The sequence below is a fragment of the Hipposideros armiger genome, unplaced genomic scaffold (assembly GCF_001890085.2).
Source record: "Hipposideros armiger isolate ML-2016 unplaced genomic scaffold, ASM189008v1 scaffold_186, whole genome shotgun sequence".
Lineage (NCBI taxonomy): Eukaryota > Metazoa > Chordata > Mammalia > Chiroptera > Hipposideridae > Hipposideros > Hipposideros armiger.
The window spans coordinates 2,910,554-2,933,364 of NW_017731536.1; the positions used below are offsets into that span (position 1 = coordinate 2,910,554).

General features: G+C 38.4%; 1 protein-coding gene across 4 annotated transcripts in view; it reads right to left on the minus strand.

The window, feature by feature from the left end:
* DYM (dymeclin) overlaps positions 1-22,811 on the minus strand; it is a 296,439-nt gene that overhangs the window by 254,053 nt on the left and 19,575 nt on the right. For all 4 annotated transcript variants that reach the window (XM_019652741.1, XM_019652742.1, XM_019652744.1 and 1 more), the window contains exon 3: positions 3,725-3,777. In XM_019652741.1, the coding sequence (XP_019508286.1) occupies positions 3,725-3,777 (53 nt within the window). The remainder of the gene's footprint in view (positions 1-3,724; positions 3,778-22,811) is intronic.

The window sequence follows — 22,811 nt, forward strand, 5'->3', positions numbered from 1 at the left end:
CTACCGTGTGTAGCCAGCAGCCAGCGTGAGCGGCCAGCAGCCGCAGTGAGCGGCCGTCCAGAAGCCGGCGACTGATCTGCCTCGCCCGGGAAGAGCACAGTGGTGGTGCCAACTTGGGCCAGTGAAGCAACGTCCTCCACAACTAGACTGAAGAAAAAAAGGACAGCAACTTGTCTGTTCCCCTTCCCCCAATTCCCCAGGGCTGTTCCCATCCCCCCAATTCCCCAATAAAAATCTTTTAAAAAAATTAATAATGGCCACAAACTTCCCAAAATTGATACAAAACATTAATCTATGTATCTATCAACAAACGCCAAGTAGAATAAAAAATAAATTAAAAAAATTTAAGATAAAGAGAATATCTTGTAAGCAGCAAAAACAAACAAAAACACTCATCATTTACAAGGGAGAAACAATAAATTCAATAGTGGACTTCCCATTTGAAAGAAAGGAGGCTGGAGGGCAATGGAATGATACAAAAGAATAAAAGAAAAACAATTGTCAACCAAGAATTCTGTATCCAGAAAAACTCTCCTTCAAATATGAAGGCAAAGAGGAGGGTGGCGGGCGACTTTACAATGGAGAAACTTGACAAACACAACCCTGGCCAAGTAATCAAGGTCAACATCATCAGTGATAGCTCATGTTAATAACATGTACCCCTGATATGATGTGTTAAGAACAGTACTTTACCTTTACCTCTGTGGTCTTCTTCTACAGACCCCATTACCCCTGTGTAACCATGAGAAAAACATCAAACAAACTCAAATTGAGGAACATTCTGAAAAATACTCTACCAGTACTCCTCAAAACTCTAAAAATCATGAAAAATAAACAAAATCTGAGAAACTGTTGCAGACCAGAGGAGGCTAAGGAGACATGATGACTAACTATAATGTGGTATCCTGGATGAGATCCTGGAAAAGGAAGAGGATATTAGGACAAAACTAGTGAAATCGGAATAAAGTGTTGAGCTTAGTTATAGTAATGTATCCCAATGTTAATGTTTTAGTTGTGACAAATGTACCATATTAATGTAAGATGTTAATAATAGAAACTGATGAGTTATATGGGAACTCTCTCTATATAGCTTCTCAACTTTCCTGTAAATCTGAAGCTAGTCTAAAATTAAATTATTTTTTAAAATCTCAATAGATGGGTTTAAAAGGAGATGACATACAACAGAAAAAAAGATTAGTAAAGACAAGTTAAAATAAAACAAACTCGTGAAGGTCAGAGAGAAAAAAAGAATGTAAACTACACACACACACACACACACACACACACACACACACACACACTCTCACAGGCATATGAGACAAAATGAAAATGTTAACAGAAGTATAACAGAGGTCCCAGAGGAGAGGAGAGACAGAATAGGAAAGAAACAATGTATAAACCAATAATGGCTGAGAAGGTTACAAAACTGATGAAAGACACCAACCCACAGATTTCAGAAGCTCTACAAACCTGAAGCAGCAAAAAAAACCACAAAGAAAACCACTCCTCAGCATATCATTCTAAAATGCTAACAACCAAAGGGCAAAGAGAAAAACTTAAAAGCATCTGAAGAAAAAAATTCCATCATTTTCAAAGGGAAAAAAATGTAAGATTGATAGCTTTCATCTCAACAAAAATGAGAGCCAGAAAAATAACAATGATATTTTTAAAGTATGAAAAAGAAATTAATTCCAACCTAGAATTCTACACACAGCTAATGTACCCTCCAAAAGTGAATGAAAAATAAAAACATTTTCAGACAGTTAAATGAAGAGAATTATCATATAGCCACACAGCCCTTAAAAGTTGATGTACGTTTATATATTTATTGATGTGAAAAGAAGTTCCTGAATACTGGTGAATGGAAAAAACATATAAATAATAACACATATAAAATTGTGCATATAAACCTATACATATAGAATACTCTGAAAAAAAATCTTATCACAAACGATTAGCAGTGATTTCCTCTTTTTAATATGGAAAGATTTTTTTAACTGTACCACTGTACTGTTGGATTTTTTGACATCTTTTTTATTGCTGTTCCCAAAAGTATTTTTAAACATCTAATGATACAAATATATGTCAAGTGGAAAATACATATTAAAATAATTGTGTATGTGTGTGTAGACAGTATATAAATGTATATCCAAAAAATAAATAACAGAAGGCAACACACAAAAATATTAACAATGGCTCTGTCAGGATTGTGAAATTATGAGCAATAACTGCCTTTTTCGCATTTTAGTATGCTTTCCATTATATATAGTAAATATTACTTCCAATTTAAAACATCATTTTATAAAAATCCAAAGTCATTTTAAAAGCCATCATCATCATAACTGCATTGATAACATTGTTACATAAAATTCTTTAATTTTCAGCATCAAACAGCCACATAAGTTTTTGAAAGCCACTTATATTTAGCACAAAATCCTCTAATCTATGGTTGTAACTGCAAAATTCAAGGCAACTACTATAATAACACTTCTATCATTACCAACGTAATTTATTTTTAAAAGCAAAACTATTTCATCAAAGACTATGGCAAACTAACCTATACGGGAGTTAGCCATATAGCTTACAGGGCGCTTATTCATATAGTTTGATTTAAAAACAGAGTGTCATTATCATTTATGAAGCTCCTGTACATTTGGCATTTTAAAGATACATTATCTCTAATTTTCAAAGCAACGATGCAATGTAAGTATAATTATTTACATTTTGAAAAGCATAACATTCCAATTGCTACCAACTTGAAAGTAAGGCATTTGAGAAACAAAACCCCAAAAAAGTGACATTTGTTGATATAAATGGTGAATAATGAATGACAAAATGCTAGGCATTATACTGGATATTTCATATGTTATCTGATTTTTTTCTTCACGAGAACACCGAAATTTAGATGAGGAAATTAAGGCTCAGCTAATAAGTAGCAGAGCTGAAATGAAGATAAAATGATTCCACAACCCATACACTGTACCATAACATCAAGTTGTTATTACTAATTCAAGAAGCTTCCTAATACATTTTCTTATTAATGAGGGATAATTACTCGGGTTAACACGCCAACAAAAGAAATACAGTCAGTGCAGTTGGCCAATCACAAGACGAATGATGGTATATTTTATATGAATTGTCTATGCAACTACAAAACTAACTTAATAGTTTGTTTTTTCTCCACATTTCAAAATTCACAAAAAGAATAAGATGAAGGAGAGTCTATGGCTTTGCAGAGTCTATTACCACTACTGTAAATTAACCACACATGTGTCTTATTGCTAATGACTGAATGGTACAGTCTAGTGCAGGGGCTGGCAAACTTCTGCGATGGAAGAGCCAATCCTGTCCCTCACAACAATTTAAAAATTATTCGAGAGCCATAAAACAAATGATATCATCATTATGTGAATAATATCCTTTAAAAATTTTATAAATGAAACTATGATAGTTTTATTTTCATTTTCAATTTTACTTCAGAACCACATGTACATACCCAAAGAGCCGCCGTTTGCCGACCCCTGGTCTAGTCGCATCAGTGAGCACCACGAATGGAAGCTATTATTATTCCTATTATTATCATCAAGAATACATTACTTCATTACTGCAATTAATATTACACTACCAAAATTGATAACAGAAATTTTCAAATAAATGCCCACACACATCTACTATCTATACATATGCACACATACATACACACACGTCCACTTTTCCTGCTTACCTAAAGACCTGCAAACTGAAACAGTTGCCTCTTCCAAGAGCTTCAACTCAGTACTGGAGAGATAGAAAAAAGATAATTAATAATTACAACACTAAATAAGTACGCACTCATCAGTTAAAGGAATATATAAAAATAAAGAGAAAAATAACTCAGAAGAAAAATATCGTATACAGCAGTGAACAACAAAATCAGCAAAATAAAATGAAGCTTCTATTTTCAATGTATTTAGGAAATTTACGATAATTCTCAATATGAGATTCTGAAAACAGAAGGGCTGAGGGCACCCTGTCTTCCAGGCATTGACTGGGACAGGGAGGAAGGGTGGGGTTGGGGGAACTTAGAAAAATTCAATAAAGGCACTCCAAAATACAGAGCAAAAGGCAGGGGCCCCATCTGCCCATCTGTAAGGGTCGTACTGATCATGGGGGTTACAGTTATTTAGAAAAATGCTAGTATTTTTAGGAGACAGGGCTTGCCTTCCTTCGCTTCCTTTCCTTTCCTCCCCTCCCTCTGTCCCACCACCCATCCATTCTAATGGGAGTGAAAGGGAAGAAAGGAAGAAACATAGATAAGCAAATTGAGACTTCCACGGAGTTTAACATTCCAGGAATCGAAGGTATAGGAAGAACAAGAACCAGCTTCAGAGTCGGGTGACTGGGTTAAAATTTATGTGTTCTTTTCTACCAACACATATGGCACAGCAAATCCTCCACATGATAACTCTTCTATGGCTACTTCAAAAATCCCTGCCTCCTAGGGTTCATTGCTGTTGTTGATGAAGCACACTTTTAAAAAACAGAAGATCCATAAGCATTCAGGCTTCTGACAAGAAAACTTTAGAGAAACCGTGAAAGGACACTAATAGCTTTAGCTAGCTCTAGAACTGCGCTGTCCAGCACGGCAACCACTGGCTACATGTAGCGTGAAATGTGGCCAGTCCAAATTGAGATGTGCTGGAATATAAAATGCACATCAGATTTCAAAGACTTAAAACAAATGAAAAATACTTCATTATTAATCCTTAAGTTCATGGAGTTATAATATTTGGGATGTGCTGGGTTAAATATATTATTAAAATTAATTTCTCCCGTTTCATGTTACATTTTTAATGTAGCCACTATAAAACTTTCAATTATATGTTATGTCTCACCTTATACTCGTATTTCTGTTAGAGTCGTTCTAGAACCTGTCTCCCAGCAACTGAAGACAGTATCATGTATAAGAAGCATTATACATACATACATACATACATACAAACAGAGCTTAAGACCCACTAATTACTTCAGTGGATATGCCATTACCTTAAGAATTTCAAATTATATTTATAGTTTAAAAGATAAATAACTTTTCAAAGTGTAATTTTTTAGCTTTGTCTAAGATTAAATTTTTTTCAGCCAAAATAACCTAGAAATAAGCCATTATCACCGTATTAGATATTTTTAGTGTCTGCGTGCCTTTCAAGTCTCTCTCCGTCCTCCAATCCCTTCCTTCTATCTTCCCATCTCCCCCTCAGGGGTGAGCAGAGGCAAGCAGGCTTGCTCAGCATAGCCCCACTCACTCCATGGCCACAGCTGACTGGATCAGGGGTTGACATCTAATGTAAGCCACACCAGTCTTGGGGAATTTGGAATTGAGGTAGAAAGACAAGTTTTCCTATGGCTGGACCTTGGCTGCAAAGCTGAGGGTCATGGGGAGCCATCCTCCACCCGATGAGCAGCAGAGAAAGCTGGCTAGTAAGAAAGACGAATAAGAAGCAGCAATGAACAGGAGGCACTCTCAGGATTCCTGTTGGCCTTCCGAACCTTGGGACCAGTTCTCCCCGAGCCTAGCTGTGTCTGATCCTGGATTCTATGAGACATTCCTGTCTCTGCATCACATAAGCCCCTCTTTCTGGCATATGTTAAATCAAATTGATTTTTGTTAATAACCAAAAGAGTTCCAATTAATAAATCACTCTGGTCAGATTTAATAATACACATTAGTAGTTGGCAAGAAGTGGGAACTGTGAATTACTCAGTTTATTGGTTACTCAGGCAAAAAAAAAATGTGAAGAGGTATAAAATGCAAAAGACTGTAAAGAGCTTTATGAGGTTAATAACTAGACCACATGCATAAAATCTGCTTCACTGCTGCTTCTACTTTCTTCAGTCAATAACACTCTCTTAAAACTGGCTGGAACCAAGAGCTTCAACTATATACATGTGGCTACAACCTTCAAAAGCTTCTGAATTTCTTTATTCAACAACTATCGCCTGGCTGCCCAGGACATGCTGGGCTCTTTGAAAGATGCTGTCTCTGTCTCCAGGCTACACAGAGGAACGAAGCAGCAAACAGACTGCTCAGTGCAGGGGAAGTATGGTGATTAAGCCCAGACCTGTGCATGAGCTCATGGGAGGTGCACCCAACCTATGCTAGGAAGTCAAGGAAGACATCCTGGAGGAAGAAACTTTCTGTTCTGAAGGAGCCAGAGAAATCTGTCAGGCAGACAAAAGGGGAAGGCTTTCCAGACACAAGGAGTAGCAGATGCAAAGGCATGGCAGTCACAGAAAGCCTGGCACATTCGGGGAAGCGGAGGTTAATCAATGCTGGAGAATGGCAAACTACAAGCCTGGGGAAATAAACTAGATGGCTGGAGAACGGAGTTCAGTTTCTCAACTTGTTCTCAACAGAAAGGTATTGAGTGTTCCCAAAACAAAAACGAAAAGAGGGTCCTGATTTGTTAATACAATATTAGCCTTAAAAAAGGATGAATTCCAACATGTATCAGTGAGGTTGGATTGCACATGGCTTCTTCCAGGAGCCTTCTTTGATCACCTAACACTAGGTGTGAAGCCTATTCTGCCTCAAAAGCACCCAATCTTAAAACTGGGCACACGGTAGCAAGGTTGCCCAGTTATTTGTCTGTGCCCCGCCCCCAGATTGTGGGTTCCTTGTTCATCACAGCGTTCCCAGACTGGCACAACACAGGCACTTAAGAAAAATGCACTGAATGAATAAATGCCTTTGTCAGACACTTCATTACCAGAGGGAAAGTTAACTATTTCCCCATCATTCAAGAAATCCTTCACACTCTCCAGCTCTTAAGGCAAGATCCGTCCTCAAGTTTAAATTTTTATTAAAATATTGTTAAAGGCATTTATTTGTTTCCAAATGAAAAATAATATATCTTTTTGAAGCAGTCTGATTTCTTGTCATTTAATGTGAAGAGGTCAGAAACAGCTGGGCATTATCCCACCTCTCTTGGAAGGCTCCCTCTTGTGGCGAGCCAGCCAGCACCCGCCATTCTGTGCTTAGGCCTGTCAGGCCCGAGTCCTGTAAACACGGCCACCATCTGAGACAGCAGCAAGACAACTGCCTCCTCAACAATCACTACCTCGAGTCAGAAGCATCTGGGATGCCCACACTATAAACTCCGTGAGAACAGGGACAATGTCTCATCCACCCATGCATCTCCCACCATGCCTGGTCCAGTGGCTCAGCTGGAAGAAAAACACTTGGTAATTACACATCAAATAAAGGATTCACAGATCTCTGTTTGTTGCAATGTCCCTGCAATTTCTGCACTCTGAAGCGTTACTTATTTCTACAAAGAAAATCAGCCAGGCACATCCCTGCCAAAAGCAACACACTTATAATAGAATTCCTTTCCTCCCATCCCTCCATCCTCCAATTTTCTAAACTTCTTGGAACATTTTAAGAATAATCTTCTTTCCTATTTGCTTGATTTAGAGCTAAAATGAGGTGGCAAGCAACTGGGATGGCTGGTAACTGTTGCTGCATGTTATAGGCATCTATGCACAGCACTGCTTTAGTTAAACAAATGAGCTCAGATGTTCTGGCAGCAGGCAACTAACAAATCATCATTTGCAGTAAATAAAACTAAAATGGGGCTGCAGAATATGCCAATGTTTCCAAGATAATTACAATTAGAAACCGAATGGTGTTTCTGAAGACAGATTTGGGGCACTGGAAGCATGCAAACGGGGCAAAATGGCAGCAGTCAGGTATTCATCCCGATACAGGTTAAATAAATTAGTACCACACAGAATACTTCACACTTAATATATGCGTACATAAACTCCACCACTCCAGGTCAATTTGAAAATGTCAATAATGGGAGGCTAGGGATAAATACTTAAAACTAGTAATCTCTTAATCAAACTTTTGCTAAATGAGCTAAATCTAGATAAACAACCATATTGATCCAATGGCTCTGTCTGAAGCAATCCTTGTAAGCAACAGCCTATCAGGTTCTTCCTTCTCAGGGCTTGGCCACTCTATCATTCCAGCAGCAACGTAAACAGATGGAGTCACAGAGCAGGAGCTGCAGCTGGCTGGTGACAGCCCAGCGAACAATGAGACGGGTGGGACTGGAGACCTAGGCCCAACGCCCAAGAACAACACACACATACGTCACAAAAAAATGCGAAGCCAGTCTAGGGATTTTTCCAGTTTTAAGAACCTTCAGGGCTTCTTCCCTGAAAGTAATTCAGCGAGGAAGTTGTTAAAATTTTCACAACTATAGAGAAGTTTTTAAACATTACCACTGTAATCTCTGGGCTATAGTCTGTTCCCTCCCTTACTGATTTCATGAAGAGAATCTCCCTCAGAAGAGATCTGTCATCCGCCTCAGCTTCACTCTCTCCACATGCTTCTAATATGACTGCTTAAGCAACAACATTGCCCAATAAATACTAATAATACAGCTGAATTCTTTCTGTTATATCTCACATAACCAATGTAATCTATGCCACCTCTGCTGAGTGCACCAACATACATACATCATCACAAAGTTAGGAAACTGGAAAATGCAGGTAAAATAGAGCAAAAGCGTGACGAACCTTAATGTCATGTTAAGGAGCCTGAATTTTATCTTACATAAAATGGGAAGCCATTAAGCACAGAATAAAAAACATACACTAACAGACACTTGAAGCAGCAGCTAGGCGCCCCAGGTATACAGTGGTTAAATGTCTGACCCTGGCTACAGCCATCTTGAGTTTTTTTTGGGGGGGAGGGGGAGATGTTAATAATAATAATAATGCCTCTATGATGTTAATAATAACAATGCCTCTATGGTACATATGATAAAGCCTAACCATGTATTACAACACTATAATTAACCACTGCTGCCAAGTATTGGGCCAGCAAACTTGGATAAACCACTAACTAATGGTTACTAAAGCAGAACACAGTCAAGTCGATAATCTTAAAAATTCTAGTTTCTTTCCACTAAAGTCAGATACCAACTGGAACACTAGGAAGGAATACGAATAAGAATGTGAAACATCTCTGCATCCACTGGACTCACAGGCTGGTCATTTTCAATCCTTACGCACCAGCGTGCCACCTCTCAACCTGACCGCTACCATCAATTAACAAGCTCATCCACACTGGCCTTGTGGATGTCCAATCACATGGCTTACACTGAAAGCAACGGACACCCTGGTGTAAAGAAAGAGTACAGAGTTTGAAGCCACATCCCTAAATTCCAGCTTTCTCATTCCCTATTGGCATGACCTAGACAAATTACTTAATTTGACACTCTCAGTTTCCTCATCTGTAAAATGGTGGTAAGGATGCCACCATCTCAGAGGGCAGCTGTAAGAACTACATGGCAACATATGGAAAGTGCCAAGCACATAGCTCAATAAATGTGAGTTCCCTCACCCGACAGACAACAAGAAAGCAAAACCACAAGTAATAAATTGTCAAATTTGCATATATTTATTCCTTAATACCTTTTACAAGTAATTAGCCAGTCTTCCCTCTCATGGAACAGAAGGGAAGTATAAAACATAATTTAGTAACTTTTAGAGTATTTTTACACTTTGAAATAGTCTCAAACAGCTGTATCAAACAAGTATAAGTGACCTGCTTTGATTTTATTTACATGAATGTTTTACTACGCTAAAGTATAACCCTAGTGGATTACGAAGGATATCAACATTCCTTATTCACCTAACAAAAGTTCTCGGTAACTTTTAATAAGTGGCAGAACAGAAACTTAAATCTAGGTGATTTTTCTTTTTAAAAGGAAATGGTTTGTATATTCTATTATTGTAAAAATGAAACATGCTAAAACCACCATGAGGTAACACGACACACCTATCATAACTGCTAAAATAAAAAAAAGAGTGACAACATTAAGTGCTGGCAAGGGTGCAGAGAAACTGGACCCCACATACATTACTGGTGGGAATGTAAAATGATACAGCCACTCTGGAAAACAGTTCAGCAGTTTCATACACGGCTACACATGCGCTTACCATACCCAGCAACTGCACTCTTGAGCATTTATCTCAAAGAAATAAAAACTTATGTTCGCGCAAAAAGACCTGCACACCAATGTTCATAGCAGCTTTATTCATTATAGCCAAAAACTGGAAACAATCCAAATGTCCTTCAATGGGTCACTGTTTAGACAAACTAAGGTACATAAAACACAGAATACTGCTCAGCAATAAAATGGAATGAACTGATATACACAACAACTTGAAAGGATCTCAAGGGCACTATGCTGAGTGAAAAGAGCCAATCTCAAAATGTTACATACTGTAGTATTCCACTTACATAACGGCTTTCCTGAAATAACAAAATTATAGAGATGGAAACCTGATTAGCAGCTGCCAGGGGTTAGAGATGGTGAGGGGGGAAAGAACGGGTGTGGCTATAAAGAGAAAGCACAGGGGAGCCTTGTTGGATGAAAGAGTTAAGTATCCTGACTGTGGTGGTTACACCAGTCTACAAGTGTGATAAAACTGTACAGCATACATAGACACACACAAAATGAGCACATGTATAACTGTTGAAATCACAATAACCTTTGTGGAGTGTACCAATGTCAACTTCCTGGTTTTGTACCGAGCTACAGTTATGCAGCATGTTACTGTTGGGGGAGACTGAGAGAAGATGCAAGGGACCTCCCTGAACATTTTTTGCAACCTCCTGTGCCTGTAATTATTTCAAAATAACAAGCCTAAAAATTGAATCATAAGAATGAAGCTATGCAAGCTATGCAAGAGTTACATAAATATACACATTTTAAAAATGCACACATATACATGATTTTGCTTGAATAAGATTATGCTCCATGAATGGTTTTACACCTGGCTTTAACCACTTATAGTACACTGTGGACCTTTTTTCATGTCTATGAACATAGGATTGCTTTTAATGACTGTACATTGTTTCAGTGTGCAGATGCACCATTGCTGTTTATTTATCCAGTCTCCTTACTAGCGGACATTTAGATTGTTAGCAATTTTCTGCTATCATAAACACTGCAATGGACGTCTTTACACATATATCTTTCTACATGTATTTCCAAACTTGTCCAATTATTTCCCTAACATAAACTCTGGCAGTAGAACTGCTAAGTCAATGAACACTTTTGTTCTGATGAGCACTGCAAGTTACATTCCAGAAAGATTTAACCAATTACCATTCCCACCAAAAGTATATAACCGTGGCTTATGAGCCCACATATATTCCTAAATTTGCAAAATTACAAACCCACATCTTTTTACACCAAATCCAGTGATCTTTATAATCAGATAAGCGTGTGTTGACATTAAGCAAGCATAAGAACCTTTATGACAAATACAGATTTTTTTTTCCTCTAAAATGGCCGATACAAATTCATAAAGGATATGACATCTAACTGGCAAATTATTATCATAGCACTGTAAGTTTAAAACAAATTCTATTCAACACCACCTAAATTCTTTCATTGTACCAGGCAATCAATTTTTGTATTATATAACATGCGGAGCAGGCACATCAAGAACTATTGTACAGAGAGTTTACAGCTTCTTTGGATCTAAATTCTGTTACAATCCTCTGATATGACTAACAACTCTGGCCTTAACTTCAAGAATGTTATAGTGAAAAAGATAAAGAAATGTTCGGTTGTGATAGATAAAGAAAAAAAATTAGCAAATATGAAGTAAAAAATTGTGGATATTTTTTCATTATAAAAATAGACAATTGACTGTATCAGCAACTTATGCAGAAAATGCCTCCAAATGTCCTCAGCCCCAATTCACGAGGTGACAGAAGAGAAGAGAAACAACCCTGGCCTTGATGGTGAGATGTGCTCTCCACCACAGCCTCATGGAGACCTTGCCATTAGTTCAGGAATGAAAAAAATAAAATGACTGGAGCTGAGTGTTACAGCATGCATCGCTTCATTCATCAACACAGTACCACTGTCAGATGGCAAGCAGTTTTCCAAAACTGACAAATAAACAAGAAAGAACATTTGTTGGTAGGGAAAAAAAGTTAATTTCATATGAAGCTTGTAGTTTAAGAATTCAAGTTTCCAAAACCAAAATAAATATACAAAATGGGTCATCTCAGAAACTAAATATCTATTCCTGATAACTGTCACACATAAAAACATGTAAGAGTTATTGACAATATGTTAGTAGCTGGTATAACAGGTCACACAGGCTACAATTGATAAGTAAAACACTCACCACTGGGGTGTATGGAAGCAGCACACTTAAGCTGATAACTTAACTGATGCCCTGTGCCCTGTATGATGGAGCCAGTACGATACAGCACAAGAAGTGTTTGTGCCCTATAGCAGTTTCTACAGCCAACTTTTTTTTTTTTTCCTTTTTCGACTGTCTCTTTTCTTTTCTACCAGCCCATCTGTCTCGTTCTGCATCTGTCCACACTTTGGATTTTCAAGGAACATAAGAGGTCCCAATGGATACTGCCAGGCCATGGTGGGGCCCTCAGGGATTAAAGAATGAAAAAAGAGATTGAATAATACATAATCTTAGAAAAGAAGCTTACCAATTGGATGTATTGGGTTGTCAGAAAAGTCATGACACATTTTTGCAACGAAAAACATAGAAAAAATACATCGTGACTTTTCCAACAATCCAACAGAACAACACTGCAAACTAAGAAGTCTTATTATCATGCTCTCAAATACAGAAGTATTTAGGTTTCACATAAGATCAGATTTTTAAAAACTGTTTACACTACAGAGAAAATTTATTTTTAAAAACTAAAAATTGCCACTAAGTACACTCTTAGCAGAACTTAATTAATTTGAACTCTAACTTAGAATTTGGGGTTGTGTGGCTAAAATTGAGTTGAAACTGACTTTTATGTTATATTTTAAACAAAGTATTTCAAAAAGGGATGAGATCTGGGAAAAGTACTGTTTAGCCTTCTACAAAAGACATGTGTTTAAAGACTTTAGCATAGTAATTGCTGATCTGCAAATAAACCTGTTGATTAGATATAACTTGCAATTTGAATAGACCTATATACTACTCAAAGTTCTCTCACCTGATTATTTCATTTGATTTCTTTTAAAATCCCTGAAAAGTTGAGGAAACAAGAGTATCCTCACTGTACAGGTGACAGAAAGAGAAGCTAAGACTATAATAAACATACCATCTAACTTCTAGTTAACCCTCTTTCAATATGAATAATTTTAATTTAGCTACTTTTTATTAAAGCAAACCCACATATCATACTACCTCTAACTACTTGGAACTTCTATAAATACATAAAAAAGAAGTTGGGTCATATATTACCCATTATAAAACTTACATCTATGTTATGATTAAAATCATGTAAAATTACTTCTGGTTGGCTGAGACTCAACTAATTGGTAGGTGCTCTGATCACTCATCCAAGGACTTTAAGTTGGGAAATATGAGTGAGCAACCAAGGTCAACATTCAAACCTAAAAAAAGATAAGATGATCAAAAATCTTCCCAGCCGGTTGGGTCTGTGGTAGCCCAGTGATGAACAACATCAACAAGAGAAGCCACCAACTAAGAGTCAGGACATTACTCCTGATCAAGAGAGAGAAGCTGCAGGAGCACCTATGGTTCAAGGGCCGGCCCTAAAGGCTCCTCAACAGGAACCGGCTCATCTGAAGACCGGGCCTGTGTGTGCAGACTGTCAAATCTCGAGCCCACGAAAATGCTGGAAGCAGGGGAAGAGCAACCACAGGTTTAAACAAAGATGAGCTGAAACCATGCAGGCTGTTCTTGTGTTGGAAATTTGACTGTTAAAATTCTCTCAATAAAGATTTGTAATTTTGTCCCCTGCCGCCCCCAAAAAAATCATGTAAAATGTATGTGAATGATAACTGGAAGAAAACAGAAAAATTTTAAGCCTAATAACGAAAATGGTAGGACAATTAGATGACTTTTTTGTAATTTGTATGAAATCATAAACTATAGTTTGATTAGAAAGCTAAATATTTAAATTATATATTCCCTAATTTATAGCTTTCAGTAATTATACTGGTTTTATTCTACTTGTAAGCAAACCAATCTAACATGTGAATCTCAATAATGAAAGATGATAAACATATAGTTCAAATCTATCAATGAAAAGCAGATGGGCAGAAAGCTGTTGGGAAAATTATACATAGATTTTTGAACATCGATTTGCTGAACAATCAAAGTAACTATAATTATGAGGTTCATAAAATAAACACTGAAAATGCTTATGTCCCATTCACTGAAAATGTTGCCATAAAATGATTTAAAAATTGATATTTTATATTAATAATGTCATTTTCAGCCCACAACATACATACTCTGACAAATTATATAATGTTTGTCAGTTTAAAACACAACCTCGGTAAATCAACAAGTAAACCATTCAGAAAAGTATGGAAGCATTTCTGAAGACTTTTTTCTCCTTACCTTACTTAGCAAAGGGAGAATTACAGAAATCATTCACAAAACGAACTAGAATCAGCCCATTCAGTGGTTAAACTGTGGGAATGTTAATGTTTTAAAAGGGCCTATTCATAGGAAAAAGTCAAAGGATAAAAACTGCATATAAATTTATTATAGCAATTTTTAATGCACCAAGCAGAACCATAAAGGTATTTATATTCATGTGATTCACAGTCAATCCCATATGCTGTCATTCAACTGCCAAAATGAAAGGAACTGTAACTATTAAAGTGTCAAAATTTCAGCAAGTACCAAGCAAGGTATACTATATTTATTTTCTCAAGAAAGTAATAGAAAAAATGGCTTACAAATTCAGATTCCAGCCAACACAGCGAGAAAAGGAAAGAAGGGTGCACTTGGAGTAAAACTTACTTGCCCTCTTGTTTTACTGTTTTAAACAATGCTAGTTACATTTTCCCCCATGTAAACTTTTAGTTTCAGGGAGAGATCAACCCTGGGCAAACTCAAGCATCTTCTAAAATGATTTTGCATAGAAAGGTATAAATGAAAGAACAGGAAATAAAAGTTTTGACTCAAGGTATAAAAACTGAACTTCTTTTGGTCCGTCAATTTGAGAAAATAAGATGCCAAAAAAAAGTCTAAAACATTTATTCCATTAGTAAAATGGCCTAGTACACTATTTTGGTCACTGTTCACGTAAACCCATGATGAAAGAATTAGAAAAAGAGTTTAGTAGTTATCCCAGGCCCACCTCAATAACAGAGCAGATGGCTTCAGCTTGAAAAGTTCTAATGCAAGTGCACATACAGTGTGCCAAAGAGAATAAAAATATAGAAGTAGAGACAGGCATCAAAAATTCAAAGAAAAAAGTAATTTTACCATCACTTAATTGTTTCTGTCAGTGAAAAACTTGTGACCTAATTCAATAAAAGTCTCTTTTCCTGTTTCTCAACTGAGGAAACAGATCAAGAAACTGAGAAAGGATCATTCAGGCAGCTCCCCTTAAACAGAGAGCAGACACACGCCACTCAAGGCAAGGTTAAAATACTGGACAGATTATCCACCAGCTTGCGTGTATTAATTGTAAAGAATATAATTATTAATTTACATGATAAATAATGGCACTCAAACATAAAGTACCTGTTATGACCTACTGCTTTGAAAGTGCTTGAAGATGTGAATATATAATCTGGTGATTCTTTTCTCAAAGATTATCATATAATTTGATGTTACGGTTCTAACCATTATTTAAAGCTCGGTCTGTGATTCTACTTTAAATGGAGACTGTGCAGCGTGATGGCCAACAGAATTCATCTCTGGAGCTACCTAAACCTGTTTTAAATCTGGTCCACACCAGCTACTAGCTGGACCTTGCATAACCTCCCTAGGTCTCAGTTTTCTCTCATACGGAAATAATAACAGTACCTACCTCACTGACAGCAAATGAGAACTAAATGAGGAAATGCACCTAAGGCAATGAGCCAAGCACCTGGCACACAGTAAGTGCTCAATAAATAACTGCTAAATTAACGATGATGTTTACATTAGCCAAGCCTCTTAGCTGAATGTATGAATATATATTTTTTATAATATGAGAGAGATCCCTAAAAGAAAAATCAGGCTGGTAAATGGAACCTAACAATCCTGAAGAGATATAGAGGACGTTTAAAAGAATTTTTTAGAAAGTACAACAAACTGAAGTTTAAAAACAGTGATGTGGTGCATATCTAAAATGGATATTATTCAGCCTAAAAAGGAAGAAAATTCTCACATGGATGAACCATGAGGACATTATGCTAAGTGAAATTAGCCAAATACAAAATGACAAATATTATATGATTCCACTTACATGAGGTGCCTATAATAGGCAAATGCATAGAGACAGTGAGTAGATTAGAGGTTGTTACTGACAGCTAGAGGAAGGAGAAATGGGAGTTATTTAATGGGTACAAAGTTTCTGTTTGAAATGATGAAAAGTTCTAGAAATGTACAGTGGTGATGACTGTACAACATTGGGAGTACTTCATGCCACTGAATCATACACTTAAAATGGTAAATTTTATGTTGTGTAAATTTGACCACAATAAAGTGAACTATGTGAGTAAAATCTCTCCGTATTATAAGAGAGTTAGTAAATTACGGCAGACTAGACTCAGTTCCCAAATGCCCATGTTTGTATTGTGATCATTGCGCTCTTCCCGGCTGAGGCAGATGGGTCGCCGGACACTGGACGGCCGCTCACACTGGCTGCTGGCCCCTCACGGTAGCTCACAGGAGCCCACTGCAGGCCCGCTGCAGCCTACGCCGTTGCTGGCGACTCACAGCAGCCCAGCTCCAGGTTGAGCTGTTGTTCACCATCTTAGCTGTAGAGGGCAGTGTCACTGGCCCTCATGTGGCATCCAAACCGGCCCGGCTGCTCAGAGCGGCATCCCAAGCCAACTCTTAACCAACGCACCACTTGGCCAGTCCAACTTGTGATTTTTTTGAAAAAGGATATTTTACCAGCAAATCAACTACTAAGAACTGACTCCACTTATATAATTAGGGATACGCACAAACACTAAGCTACAAGGCAGTTCATCAGAGTTTTATACATAATCATGAAAAATAAGAAACAGCCAAAACATTCCGTTAGTTAAATAAATTATGGACAGCCATAAGACAGACTATTCTATAACCATTTACAATTATGCTGTAGGAAAATAAGAGAAGTGTGAGTAAAGCGATGTGTAGCATATGATGCATTTTTAAATGAGAAGACTGAAGGGATAAACACCAAAAGGTTGAAAACGGTTACTTCTGATTGTTATTTTCATCTTTTTTCCTGCCTTGTGCTTTTCTTATTTAAGGTACTAAAAATGAACATGCATTAATTACTGTGGTATCAGAAAGATGGGTTTAAGTGGCTGTGTGACTGCTAAGCGCTGCCTTCTCGCCTTATTTGAGCACCATCTAGTGCTCACTATACATAATACAACTTCCACAACGCAGTAAGGTTTCTAAAAAGCAGCCTTTATAAAAAGGACATTGTATCAGCACAAATATTACTATAGTCAGTGTCTGGCCTAATTTTTAAAACAGCTGAACGATTAATTCAAAAGAGTCACAGGGTTTTTAATCATTAGGATAAAGCGTCATCAGAAAACTGGTTATATGTCTGCTGATTATTTTCATCCCTCCAATATTTTAGACTCTCAAGAAGAGCCCTTGCTCTTGTTTTTGTTTGTTTTTTTTATAATGATTTATTTCTTTTTTTAACTTTATTGGGGAACAATGTGTTTTTTCGGCGAACAATGTGTTTTTTTCCAGGACCCATCAGCTCCAAGTCAAGTTGTTTTCCTTCAATCTAGTTGTGGAGGGCGCACCCCACCATCCTATGTGGGAGCCGAACTGGAAACCCTGTTGCTCAGAGCACACGCTCTAACCAACGGAGCCACCCGGCCGCCCCTCTTTTTTTTAATTAATGGTATTTACTCCTTGAAAGAGGAAAGTCAGACACTTTACATGCCATACGGTGTTTTATCCTTCCCACAAATGTACACGGTAGGTATTCTGATTTCCATTTTGGAGAAGCGCCTACAGGCTCAGAGAGATGAAGCAGCTTGCCTAAGTTCACAAAGCTAGTTAAGTGGTAGAGCTCAGACGCAAGACAAATTCGGTCTGGCTCCAAGGTCTATGCTCCTCCTACCAGGCTTCACTGCCTCCATTCTTTACTCTTTACCCCAAATCACTGCATCTTTCAGTGAAATGATTCTCCTTAATAAGTATACAAGCTGTCACTATATGAGGTCTGACAATTAAGTTTGTGAACTTGTTGCAACAGTATTGCTGACCTTTTTTTTTTATATCAGAGGGATTATTCATTATGAATTTGCACCAACTGGACAAATAGTGAACCAAGTTTACTATTTGGAAGTGCTGAAAAGCTGTGTGAAAAAGTTAGACAACCTGAACTTTTCACCAACAATTGCATCACAACAATGCACCAGCTCACACAGCACTGCCTGTGAGGGAATTTTTAGTGAGTAAACAAATAACTGTATTGCAACACCCTCCCTATTCACCTGATCTGGCCCTCAATGACTTTTTTCTTTACCTGAAGATAAAAGAAATATTGAAAGGAAGACATTTGAGGACATCAAGGGTAATATGACGACAGCTCTGATGGCCATTCCAGAAAGAGTTCCAAAATTGCTTTGAAGGGTGGACTAGGCACTGGCATTGGTGCATAGCTTCCCAAGGGGAGTACTTAGAAGGTGACCATAGTGATATGCAACAATGAGGTGGGTAGCACTTTTTCTAGCATGAGTTCTTGAACTTAAATGTCAGACCTCGTATTGCTCAGCACTGCTCTCAAATCCACAACTCTAAGCTCAATAGGTATTAATGCTCAAATCAAACATTAACTTAAAAGAACTTCTTAAATATATTATTCTGTATAACGTTCTGTTAGCTGGACACATCACTTTTACAAGGATGTAGGACTTCCCGTTTCCTATACAGGCACAGAACTTCAGACATGGTGGTTACATGACTGCAGCTGCCCCACCTCTGGTTTTCCTGCCCTAAGTTTCTCTTCTTTCCCATTCTTTCCCATCTATATCATTCATTCACCCTACTTAATAAGTAACCTCTCTAAAACAATCCTTTCACCAAATCCACTCAACAAGAACCTACAGCAGATCACAATTCTAATCCTCAGCTTTCTAACAGGTGTGCTAAAAATGGGCCACAGGCAGACAGGTTTTGATTCCCGCATTCAGCCCTCTGTGGTCAGAACCCCCACACCCTTCAAACTCCAGGCCACTAGGCCTGAGCAGCGTTACCAGTTTACTCTGAAATACCATGAAATTATGTTAGGAAGCGCTTTCAGGGCTCCCTAAAATCTGTTCCCAACCTATAACATTTGTTTCTCATGTCCTTCCAACATAAACTGGAAGAATTAATAGAAGCCATTTGGTCATACTTCATTCACAGCACAAAAATCACTTCTACCCATATGTATGAGGTTATTCACTGCTGCAACATACGTAATAACAGCACACTGAAAGCATTCCAAATGGTAAAAGTATATTGCTGTATTAATTTTGGTATATTCAGCCATAATATGCTATGTCCCATCAAAAAGGATAAGGAAGCTAATATATGGAAGGCTCTCCAAGATATAATCAATGAAAATAAGCACAAAGTGCAGAATATGTTGTTATTTGTCTAAAATTAGGGGGACATATGTATTTGTTTGTATATGCATGTTCTATGGTCCGAATTCTTGTGACCCCTCCCCAAAATTCATATATTGAAATCCTAACCCCCAAAAGTGATGATATATTGTATAAGTAAGTGGGCCTCTGGGGGTGGTTTGGTCATGAGGGTGGCACCCTCATGAACAGGATTAGAACCTTTTAATAGAAAGACCCCAGAAAGCTTGCTCGCCCCTTCCATCGTGTGAGAACAGAGGCTGTGCCAGCTATGAACCAGAAGAGGGCCATCGCACAAACATGCTGGTGCCACGATCTCAGGCTTCCCACCTCCAGAGATGTGGGCCATAAATTCCTGTTGTTTATAAGCTACCCAGTTGGCAGTATTTTGTTCGAGCAGCCCAAACGGACTACAACAGCAGGCAACATCCCTTAAAAGGACATCTAAGAAAACGGATAAGATCGGTTGCCTCTGGGGAAGAGAACTAGGCACAAGGGAGGACAGAAGAATTTCCACTTTTATAACCTTTGACTCCTTTGAATTTTGAATAGGGATATTTTGTTTTTCAGACAAAAAAAAAAAAACAAACCAAAAAACTAATTTTTTAAAATCCCATCTACAAACACCATGGCTCCTCCATCTCTTCCTCACCACTTGCCAGAGCGAGGGAGGGCTCTAGCCCGCACAACAGGCCCCAGTGATGAAGGCTTTCCTTTAGGCAGGCTAGTACCCCACTGGCCCCCACCCACACAGAGCTGTGTCCTTGCCTCCATGCTCTTCTCAAAACTGTCTGAATTCTGTCTTGCTCGCTCCCCTTCTAAGTCATCCAACCCCTTTGGGGCTCTGTTCACATTCCAAGCCCTCCAAAATACTTTCCAGGATCCTGTAATCCTGACCATCCCACACAGCTAGAGGGTATCCATGTACGCTCTAACTTTTTACTTGTCTAGAACATGTATATCTGATCTTATATAACTGCATTAATTTTTTTATCATGTTCCATCTTATATGTATCAAAACTCATACTGAACGATGAGTTTTGGGTTGCAAAAGAGGATTTATTTTTTGCACCTGTCTGTAAGTCTTTGTCAACAAATTAAACAAAAACAAACACAAGTGCTGTTAACTGAATTATTTTAAAAAACAAAATAAAAAACTGTGTAGTCAAGAAGTAATCAATTCTGCTAAAGGACAGTGACTACAACAATATGATGCAATTAGAATACCAAACCTGATCACATCCTTTCTGATGAAAATCTTTCAATGGCTTCCACTGACATTAGGACAAAGTCAAAACCCCTTAGAGCCCTCAAATCACCCAAACCTCCGCCCTTCCTCAGTTTCTCACGCTTGACGTGTTCTTCCTCACCACTGGGCTTTCCTTCTGGTGTTCCCCTACCTAGACCAGTCCTCTCTTATTCCCAAGCCCCCTTTCCTCTGGCTCAGGAATCGGTTTAAAGGTCACTTCTCTTTGGCTGCCTCCTGAAAGGAGTACTGGGGTGACTGGGGAATAGGGGTGGAAAGGAAACCTTTCATTCAATGTCCTTTTGGTACCTTCTGTGATATGGACCATGGGAATGGATTACCTTTCGAAACATAAATGAAATAAATGTATGCCACTTCTTCCAGGAAATTTGTGACTCACCCTGTTCCACTCTAACTCGGGCAAGGAGAGGGGTACTCCTGCTGTGTTCATGCTTTCCTGTACTTCACTGTACAGGCTTACTGGTTTCCAGAGAGATCATAATAAGCCCTTTGAGGGCAAGAGGCATTATCTATCATTATCATGATATCCTGAGGAACAACGGAATAAACAACAGTTTATAAATGGGGAAAAGTCATCTGGGCCAGCAGTTCTCAGTGACAAGCATGACATGTATTATGAATGTGTTCACATGCACCATACCCTCGTGTGGGGATACTCAGGTGCCTATGAACCAAAAAATACTAAGCACAGTTGTGTTTTCTGGTTTTGCTGCTATTATTTAGGAACATGTGGAAAGAAAAATCAGTTGTGTAAGTAGTTTTAAAATATTTTATTAAGAAAAATAAACAGCATATTACTTAAACTCTGCTCTTGAATTAATCTTGGTTTTATTTCAGACCTCTGCTTCACAAGCAATTTTAATAGAGTGAAAAGTTAAAAACTATTGAAGAATCTAAATAAGATTTTGCAACCATGCCTAAAAGCTCTCACAAAATCTGATTACTCTGGTGCCAAAAACAGTTTACAGTAAGAAAGGATTAGATTAGTCCTACAGGCCTTAGTGTTTCTAAAAAATTGGCAGACGTCATTTTTTGGCTGCAAAAATGGGCTATACTTGAAGACGACACATATGGGTCCAAGGAATTCCAGGAGTGAGCAATCTCAGAAAATTCTAGATTCTGGGTCTTCCCTACAGAGATTCATCTTAGTCCAGAATAATTCATGAACTATGTAATCCATCCCTAACTCTGTCAATGAGGTGGCACCCTGCTACCTCAAAACCTGTTCAGTGGCAAGGTTCTAAAGGTGACACATCGAATACCAGCACTGAGGGGCAGGGTAGTCTCAAGCCAAGTGACAAAAGGTGTCAAAAGCATATGCAACACCACAAACGAAGCCTCTATTAATATTCCCCACACAGACCTACAAGGTACAGTATAGTCACTTTATAGCCTTTTTTTTTAAGGGGAGCCATCCTGCCACCTGTTGACAGCTCAGCGGCTGCTCAGCTCAGGCTGGGAATCGAACCACTGTTGCTCAGAGCTCAAACTCTTGAGCGAGCTCTTAACCAACTGAGCCACTCGACCGGCCCACTTTATAGCTTTTTATACTAAGATTCCTTTATACTTTTCTCTATAAATTAGGGTGAATTAAGAAAAAGAATGACAGGGCCAGCCGAGTGGCGTGTTGGTTAAGGGCTGGCTTGGGATGCCAGCTCTGAGCAGCAGGGCCCCGGTTCAGATCCCACATGAGGGCCAGTGACACTGCACTCTACAGTTAAGATGGTGAGCAGCAGCTCGACCTAGAGCTGGGCTGCCATGAGTCGCCGGCGATGGTGCAGGCTGCAGCCCCTGCTGCAGCCCACTGTGAGCGGCTGTCCAGAGGCCGGCAACTGATTTGCCTCATCCGGGAAGAGCGCAATGATAATACCAACATGGGCCAGTGAAGCGATGTCCTCCACAACTAGACTGAAGAACAAAAGGACAGCAACTTGTCT